We start from the raw sequence: 10,184 nt of genomic DNA on the forward strand, positions 1-10,184 counted from the left end.
TTGGTACGGTTCGAGGCTCGCGCGATGCATCCATGACGTCACGTTCCCGGCGTGAGAGAGAGAGATAGATGTCCAAATGTGGAATGCATGATTGTTATGTTAATGATTCATTGAAGCACTACAATGCAACTCGCGTTTAGTATTCTGGTAAACAATGAATTATGAATGGTGAATGCTGTTGTTATCGTGTTATCATTTCTTTCAATGGAATGGTGCTTGGAACATTTGACTATTTTATATAATACATGTTTCAACTAGTTAAGTACCCCTAAGTTATGAGTGATTTTGGTAATCATTATTCATTAGGATACCTACGACTCCTACGAGTAGGTATATCTGGTATTGATAAATTAAAGACCTACAATATTATGTAAGTTTTTATCTATCATGTTGCTAATTTAGGTTGTGCATGAAGAAGATGGCTAAGGCTACAGTATTATAAAGTAACCCTTGTATTTCATTAGGTACATAATTTACAACTTTGCTTTACAAAAATCCGGTTCCTAGGACCAATGAATATTATCCGACAGGTGCTAACCTCCTTATTTTGTGTCATGTCATGTGAAGCATAAATCGCTCTATTTTATTACAATACTTAAATCTCGTATACACCAAAAACATAAGATTAGTAAAACTTTTAACTGGTATTTCTTGTGACAATAAAAACCTTCTTTTTCGAAATAACTTTTACGAATATTTTAAGTTTTAACGATATTGGATTTACCTAAACGTAGCTATCTAGCGATTGTCAAATTGACAAATGACAGAGGCGGTATGGCCTATGGTCCTAGCCTGTCCAGAAGGACGAAGAAAAAAAAAAAAAAAAAAAAAATTGACAAATGACAGTTCCAAATAAGATTGCCATACGTCAGAATTTTGCCTAACATAATGTAATTCCTTAGTCAGATTGCGGTGGAATTGCTTTTATTATCAGTGTTGGCTTACAAACCTTACCTTACTCTTAGAATTTAGCAAAAAATTTGGAGTTGGATAGCAAAAGGGACAGTTATCACTGTTGCTACATCATTTGGTAGTGAGTTAATAATGTTAATATTAATAGGCTAGTGATTCGCATTAGGTCTTTGATTAAAGCTAGGAACATACTACGCGGACGTCCGTCGTGAATCGACCGCGGACGGGAATCTGGACAATGGAAATAAACATAACCGTGCAAACTATCGGTCGACGGACGTGGTCGTGACCTTGAGCGCATGGACGTCCGATCGAAATCTGGCTCGCTGGATGTTTTGTTCCGTGCACACTGTTCGGTCGCGGTCGCGGTCGATTTACGACGGACGTCCGCGTAGTATGTTCCTAGCTTAAACGAGCTTTTTTTTTTCAATCATGGTAACTTAACTAGTCAATTTCTGGAGAAATGGACGCACGGGAAACGTTCGGGGTTATGTTCGGATTTTGTTGGATTATTTCATTCTTCACATGGCAACCCTTCATCCAACCTCCATGCTTGAAACCTGACGTATAACCTACAAAATCGTATAAACATTGTGCGTATTTCTTGTATTTATTCCAAATTAAAATATTAGTTTAGCTCGATAATGAGTGAAGAAGTCCAAAATGAAGGACACAGTGATCCTAACAAACGTAAAAATAAGAAAAAGCCCAAGAATTTCCTTAAAAATGCTAAAAAGTACGCCAAGAAAGGTCAGTGGGGTAGAGGCACTAAAATGAGTGAAGAATTGTACCAATATTTCTTGGGGATTTTGGATGCTATGAAAGCAGGTGTAGAGGATGACGATCAGAGACGTAAGTGGAGTATTTTGTTTGTTGTATTTAGTAAAAAACCCTTATTAAGTAAGCAGTTTATTTGATTTTTCACAGCCTTTTTTCTCCATGAGAAAATTTTATGTCGAAATTGGATTAATACTTTTTGCGTGAAGCCGCTATCAATATCTTTCTGTTGTTACATTAAAATAATATTCTTTTTCTCGCATTGACAGCTATATGTATAGTTTCCTAAAACATTCTTGAAAACTGTCGATAATTTATAAAATTGTATTATTTCAGAGAGTTTAGTAAACAATGTACTGGACCGAACTAAAGGTGAAGAACTAAACATAATCGGCAATCAACTTGGCTGCCGAGTCATAGAGCTGCTACTACCTTTCTCGTCACCCGAAGACTTGGAACGGTACTTCGAAGTGATTTACCCTGAGCTACGAAGACTTTGCTCCGACAACTTCACTAGTCATGTTGTTGAGACTTTACTAAGGGTAGCCAGTGAAAGAGCGACAGATCATTTACAAACAGGCGAAACAAATGAAGACAGTGATGATGAAGCACCGAAAAAAAAGATAAAACTAGAACCGAAACCATCTAAATACAGTGATGCCCATGTTAAAAACTGCTACGAATTCGCTTTAAAGATTTGTAAATATGCCCTAAACAATTTAGAAGATTTTGTGTGGGACAACTATGCTAATCACATTTTGAGAAGCGCTTTAAAATGTCTAAGCGGCATCACATTGTTACCAAACGAAAAGCCTAAAGTAAATATGTTTGTTATAGACAAAAGTGATAAGCAAACACCACCGTCACCGTTTATAAAGAAAATGGTATACAAAAATGTGCCAGATGATTATAAAGAGTTAGTTACAGAATTTGCGAGAAGGTTGTCAGTTTGGCCACAGTTTAAAGACCTACCGTACCAGAACTTAACGTCTGGTTTGTTGCAAGTGTTGTTATACGCTATTAAGAATGTTGATAAGAACTTGACGAGGGATTTGCTGAAGCAGTTACTAAACGAGAGTTTTGCTCCGGACAATTGGGTGGCAAACGGTGATGATGCGGATGATAAGAAGGATGTGAAGATTGATTTAGATAATGAAAATCAGGAGAGTGCTGTGAAGAGTTGTTCGCTGCCACCGGTGTTTGAGTCGGAACCTGCTGTCAGGTAAGAGAAGTTATTTTTACATACTTGTGTTGAATTTCAAATAAAAACTGCACATAATATAGAAAAGTACAAATAAAAAAAAAGTCTAAAATTACTTTAGATATGCAAATGACTCTAAATGTCACAACTAAAGATAACATGTATACTTAATCTATTTATCCTTAGAGATGTATAGGGTCTCCAAGAGTCAAACTCGTATAGGTAATCAAAATATTAACTAAAAGAAAAGAAACAAATGAGAACCGAACAAAGTGTGACTGGCAGAGAATTCCTTATGGCATTAACTCAGCTTTTTGTACTGCAAAGCGTTTTCTTTTCTGTGATATATGTATTTATAGATGTAGTGTGTTTCAGATAGTGTGATTACTTCTTGTACTCGGACTATAATGACAATATTGACATTGACTGAAATAAAATGACACATATTGTAGCTTTCGTAAAAATACAAAGGAAAAACCTTTTACACTACATCTGTAAAAATAAATGTTTTGTGTTAAGTATAAAGATGTCAATGTTATTTATTTTATGTTCTGACTCCCTTACATCTTCTAAAGAGATAACTGGCCAAGTTTTTTTTAAAACATTTACAATGTATAACTATATTTTATTTTAAATTTTCAGATTACTGGAAGCAGCGCTACTAGTGGCGAAGAAGAAGATGTACACACAGATATATGCCAAGTGCTTCATCAACAGGCTTGAACAGTTAGCTTGTATGCCGACGCTGAATTACACTGTGCAGAGGCTGTTCGACAACTGCCAGATTAAAGAGGAGGTCAGTGATTATTATATTCTCATCAGAGGTTGGCAGTTTTTTTTTTTTTTTTTTTTTAATTATACATGGGCTTACTCTTGATCACAGACTAGCCAAAGGCAAAGACGTGGCCTACGATGGAGTGAGCTCGCTCAGAAGATGCCTGTTCACTCTTGATTTGAAGGTTGTGAGCTGATTTGACGTACGTCTGACATCATATTAGTAAGAAAACAGCTCACCCCCGCTGACCTCAGATTCTCATAGAAAGATGTCTTCTTCCTACTTAATACTTGCTTAATACTTTGTAAAAAAAAAAACATTCAGTCGAATTGAGAACCTCCTCCTTTTTTGAAGTCGGTTAAAAATTAACAATAATGTTTTATGGATGGTGATAATCCATACTTAATATTGCCCGTGTGGTGACGGGTTAAGAATTTCACCACCCCCTTTCTTCCCGTGGGTGTCGTAGAAGGCGATTATGGGATATGGGTTAAAGTGTGGCGTAGGCGAGAGGCTGGCAACCTGTCACTGCAATGTCACACTTTCGTTTTCTATCGACCCCTTATTTGCCAAGAGTGGCACTGGAACTTGAGTAGTTTCATGTGCTCTGCCTACCCCTTCATGGGATACAGGCGTGATTGTATGTTGTATGTATGTACTTAATATTATAAATGGGAAAGTGTGTGTGTCTGTTTGTTTGTCTGTCTTTCACGGTAAAACGGAGCGCCGAATTGACGTGATTTTTTAAGTGGAGATAGTTGAAGGGATGGAGAGTGACATAGGCTACTTTTTGTCTCTTTCTAACCTCCCACTTCCCTAAAATGGGGGGTGGAAGTTTGTATGGAGCTTTCCGCAATGTTCTAATTTAACGCGAGCGAAGTCGCGGGCGAAAGCTAGTATGCATATAATACCAAAAATGGTTTCAGTCTGTCTTTAATTGACTTTAACTAGGAAGTGTGTCAGCAGGCCTAGCACATGATGGCCGCGGGAGTATGTCGCCGCGAGATAGACTACCTGTCCTTATGTCATTAATACAATTAGACAAAGACGTGTCATCTATCTCGCGGCGACATACTCCCGCGGCCATCATGTGCTAGGCCTACTGAAATAGGAAGAACGGGATAAAAGGACAAAAAGTACGAATGGAAAAAAAAAGAAAAAAAATAGGAAACAAAAGAAAAATGGAAATTCTGGTGACTATGAAATGATAATGAAAGTGTGAAATGTTGCCAAAAATGATCATTCACATTTATTTTCTAGTTGGAACCAATGTTCGACGAGTTGTCCAACAAGTTTGGCGATCTGTTGGCCTGCGGGAACACTGGTGTTCTGGTGTCCGTCGCTAAAGCGTGCCTCAGGGTTAAGGCGCGGCAGGCGCAGCTTGTTAATGTAAGTACTATACACGAAAGAAAAAGCGATCAAGCCCACTGGGCTAAGCCGGGAATCGAACCCGAAAAGTCGGGGTCTCCAGCTATCTCGGCTGACGTACTAAACCGCTACATCACGTCGACTGACGTATCACAAAGAGTACTATCGTACAGTATGGCCACTCCCGCTCCCCACTGAAAGTGCCTCCCATCCCCTCTCGGTCACCTCATAGTTACCGCCTGTCAAAAACGCGAACAGTCGACCTGTCATATCTCACTCATACAAGCATGGTACGCGTTCACCTACATGAGCTTAGAATAAATATAAATATTGGGGACACTTTACACAGATCAACTTAGCCCCAAACTAAGCAAAGATTGTACTATGGGTGCTAAGCGACGACATACATACTTAAATAGATAAATACATGCTTATATACATAGAAAACATCCATGACTCAGGAACAAATATCTGTGCTCATCACACAAATAAATGCCCTTACCGGGATTCGAACCCGGGACCGTGGCGCAGCAGGCAGGGTCACTACCGACTGAGCCAGACTGGTGTGCGCTAAGAACGCGCCTCTTTCATAACAGTCACCGGCTTAGGATATTCCTATATAAGATAAAATATATATCCAAAATTATATTTCTCTTACAAATTCTATTTCAGAGTCTAGAATCAGCCCTTAAAGTGACCCCGAGAATCAGAAGTACTTCCCCGTGTTCGTCTTAAGGTTACTGCCCTCGGACCGAGTGGATGTCAAGACTTTGGACAAGGAATACTTCATCAACGTGCATGGATCCGTTATACTGCAGAGCATACTGGATTATCAGGTTAGTGCCATAACCTAGTAAGGCCCAATGTACATTACAATGTACATAGTTCTTGCAATCTTTTATGAACCAAATAAAGTAGAATTTCGTTTGGTTTTTAGGACGGCTGAGATGAAACGCTCAAAATACCGATAGATAGGCTAGTTTCCTACTAGTCAAATCAGCTTCTTTTTAAGAACTGTCAAAACGCTTTGCTAATATGGAATTACTATGAAATACTGAGGAGTGACGTCACAGTCAATTCATTTACTTTATATCTTTCTCTTTGACTTATTAAATAGAAATTATCTTGAAACATAACTACTGTCCATATTTTTCTTCTAATTATGTGGTGCTTTATTTCGTGCACTGCATAAAATATTTTATTTTAACTATAGGAAACTAGCCTATTGAACAATCTACCGTTATTAACAAAAACTTTTTGCTAGAAATAGTACTAATATCTAATAACAATTTCTTTCAATTTTCGCAGCGCTGGTAGCCTAGCGGTAAGTGCGTGCGACTTTCGTTCTGGAGGTCGCGGGTTCGAACCCCGGCTCGCACCAATGAGTTTTTCACTTATGTGCGAAATGCCATTTGATATTTGCCAGTCGCTTTTCGGTGAAGGAAAACATCGTGAGGAAACCGGACTAATTCCAATAAGGTCTAGTTACCCTTCGGGTTGGAAGGTCAGATGGCAGTCGCTTTCGTAAAACCCAAACCCAAACCAAACCAAACCCTACGCCAAAATCCACCTACCACCTACCACCTACCGCCTACGCCAAATCTTGGGATTAGTTGTCAAAGCGGACCCCAGGCTCCCATGAGCCGTGGCAAATGCCGGGATAACGCAAAGAGGATGATGATGATCTAATAACAATTTCTTTGTGACTTTAAAACACAGAGAACCTCCTATAGAGTAGCAATCTTGTATATTTTGTTCGCGATACGAGTCACCAGTGTTTGGGGTGCGAGGAGCGGGCGGGGAATGTGTTAAGCGCGCTGTGATTGGCCGTTTCAAGGACGGCGGGCAGTCGCGCCAGATGAAAAGGGACAGAAGTATGACTGTCCCTCTTACTGACGCGTAAGTGGCCAATGTAAGTTGACCTATGCCGGCTCTGAATAAATTATAAATATGACTTATTTGTGGAATGTAATACCGTCTGTTTTTAAATTTGAGCTTCTTGTTACCTTTCCACACCATTTCACACTACAGGTGGACATCTTTAAGGCATCAAAATACCCTTTTCCAATTTTTTTGTGCGAAAAACACGCGCTGCTTTCGGGTCTGTTACTTGGTCGATACTGATCGGGCACGGCGAGCGCCCGCGCTTATATCAGTGCAAATACTAGGAAGGCTGGCGACCGCGAGTCGTCTTGTAATGGATGTCTATAGGGGTTGGTCTGTGCTTTAAAACTACGTAATATTTACTTATCTTTCTTCGCAATCAAAAGTACCTCACAGGTAGGTATTTCGTCCTCGACTTATATCGGTCCTCGCTTTCGCTCGGGACTACAAATGCCTCTTAAAATGTATTGTTTATGCCAATCACCTAACTATATGTGGCGTTTTCAAGCAAACATTTCATATAAACACTAGCTTTTTCCCGCGGCTTCGCTCGCGTTAGAAAGAGACAAAAGGTAGCCTATGTCACTCTCCATCCCTTCAACTATCTCCACTTAAAAAATCACGTCAATTTATCGCTCCGTTTTGCCGTGAAATACGGACAAACAAACAGACTCACACACTTTCCCATTTATAATATTAGTATGGATACGAGCCAATTTCGCCCTAATTGACAATTTGGTGAATTTTACTTGAAATTATAACATGTTCCTAATGTTTCCATGAAAATGCCACATATTTCTTATATCTTGCCATAAAAATGTCACATATTTGTTATATTTTTCCAGCGCCCAGCCAAAGCCGTCAACGGTCTGCTAGAACTGACTCCAGAACAACTCCTCGTTATATTCAGCGACGCTAAGGGCAGCCACATAGCTGACGCCTTCTGCAAGGGACAGTTCGTGGGCGTGAAGGCGAGAGACAAGATGATATGGAAACTGAAGGTTAGAGAGGGATAGATGTATAGTTGTGTAGCTATAGAGACAGGCAGCCACATAGCTGACGCCTTCTGCAAGGGACAGTTCGAGGGCGTGAAGGCGAGAAACAAGATGATATGGAAACTGAAGGTTAGAGAGAGATAGATGTATAGTTGTGTAGCTACTAGCTATAGAGACAGGCAGCCACATAGCTGACGCCTTCTGCAAGGGACAGTTCGAGGGCGTGAAGGCGAGAGACAAGATGATATGGAAGCTGAAGGTTAGAGAGAGATAGATGTATAGTTGTGTAGCTATAGAGACAGGCAGCCACATAGCTGACGCCTTCTGCAAGGGACAGTTCGAGGGCGTGAAGGCGAGAGACAAGATGATATGGAAGCTGAAGGTTAGAGAGAGATAGATGTATAGTTGTGTAGCTATAGAGACAGGCAGCCACATAGCTGACGCCTTCTGCAAGGGACAGTTCGAGGGCGTGAAGGCGAGAGACAAGATGATATGGAAACTGAAGGTTAGAGAGAGATAGATGTATAGTTGCGTAGCTATAGAGACAGGCAGCCACATAGCTGACGCCTTCTGCAAGGGACAGTTCGTGGGCGTGAAGGCGAGAGACAAGATGATATGGAAACTGAAGGTTAGAGAGGGATAGATGTATAGTTGTGTAGCTATAGAGACAGGCAGCCACATAGCTGACGCCTTCTGCAAGGGACAGTTCGTGGGCGCGAAAGCGAGAGACAAGATGATATGGAAACTGAAGGTTAGAGTGAGATAGATTCAAAACACTACTACTTGGGATGCGAGGCCTTGGTGGCTCAGATGGTAGAGCGCTGGAGTGTCGATCCAAAGGCCGTTAGTTAAAGCACAGTACAATAAAGAGTACTATTGTACAGTATGGCCACTCCCGCTCCCCGCTGAAAGTGCCACCCACCCCCTCTCGGCTGCCTTACAGTTACCGCCTGTTAAAAACGCGACCGGTCGACCTGTCATATCTCACTCATACAAGCATGGTACGCGTTCACCTACACGAGCTTAGACTGTGTGCTAGGAACGCGCCTCGTTCATATATTTGATCACCAGGGTCCGAGGTGTGGTATAGTACAGAATTAAGTTTATTGACGTATACGTAAAACGTTTTTTTCCACTGAAATTTATTACAAGCTGAGCTGAGCGAGTTTGATTTATTTTATCGCGTTACAATTGGCGCCCGAACGCAACAGAATACTAGTTTTTTTTTATATACTACGTCGGTGGCAAACAAGCGTATGGCCGCCTGATGGAAAGCGGTAACCGTAACCTATGGACGCGTGCAACTCAAAGAGTGTCACATGCGCGTTGTCACCCCATTAGAAACTTGTACATTCCCTTTTGCTGTGTTAAATACACAGTAAAAAGGAGTGCACAAGTTCCAAGCAGGGTTCGGGTTGCCGACGACTCAAAGGACAATAGACGGAATAAGTCAGTTCCGTAAGTCAGTCCTCCCGTCATCAGCACACCGCACCCTCGTTGAGCTCTGGCAACCTTACTCACGGGCAGGAACACGTTACGTTTGCGTTTACAGATCCATTGTCGTTGCTTAGTAACTCCAGGGGCAGCTAAATCCGTCTATACCTAAAAGCGGTTACACACTGCGTCCTAATCCGCGAAAACATGTACTGTAAAACGTTCTGTACAGTCAACCTTTCCATAGTAAACGTTAAAGAGACTTCTAGTCTTCTATGTCGCTACCACCCTAAGTGCGTTTTCACATTATCCGATCCGATATCGGATGTAGGACGGATATATATCCCACACATTACAGGCGCCATCTTGGATTTTTTCCATTGAAACCCTCCGACATCCGATATCTGACGTGAAAACGGACTAAGGCGTTTAAGAATTGATAGGCATGGATAAATTCGCACACATCCAGCAGGCCTCCGTGGCTCAATTGGTGAGAGCGATAACTAAGACAAAAGCTAGTGGTCGCAGGTTCGTGTCCTGCCGGAGGGGAGAATTTTTCCATTTTTCATTTAAAAATATTTTACTACTCTTTTTCCACAGGGCTACTACCAAACCTTAGCACTCGCCCAGCACGGCTCACGAGCTCTCGAACGCATCTTCGAAGCGGCATCTCTCGAGCAAAAGGTTAAAATAATGACGGAACTCTCTGACAAGAGCAACTTACTGAATAGCACGAAGTTCGGACGAGTGGTCGCTGTGAAGTTAGATGTAGAAGGGTTCAAGAAAGCGCAAAAACAGTGGGAAAATAAGTTTAAAGCGAAATAAAATATTAGATAAG

General features: G+C 41.0%; 1 protein-coding gene across 1 annotated transcript; it reads left to right on the forward strand.

The window, feature by feature from the left end:
* The first annotated feature begins 1,438 nt into the window (after positions 1-1,438).
* LOC125237784 (nucleolar protein 9) lies at positions 1,439-10,184 on the forward strand. Its single transcript, XM_048144965.1, is given in 8 exon segments — positions 1,439-1,764; positions 2,026-2,911; positions 3,533-3,686; positions 4,926-5,054; positions 5,706-5,733; positions 5,736-5,869; positions 7,763-7,918; positions 9,947-10,184. Coding segments are annotated over 8 exon segments (1,920 nt in total). The 5' UTR covers positions 1,439-1,556; the 3' UTR covers positions 10,172-10,184.

Source organism: Leguminivora glycinivorella, chromosome 22, assembly GCF_023078275.1.
Source record: "Leguminivora glycinivorella isolate SPB_JAAS2020 chromosome 22, LegGlyc_1.1, whole genome shotgun sequence".
NCBI lineage: Eukaryota > Metazoa > Arthropoda > Insecta > Lepidoptera > Tortricidae > Leguminivora > Leguminivora glycinivorella.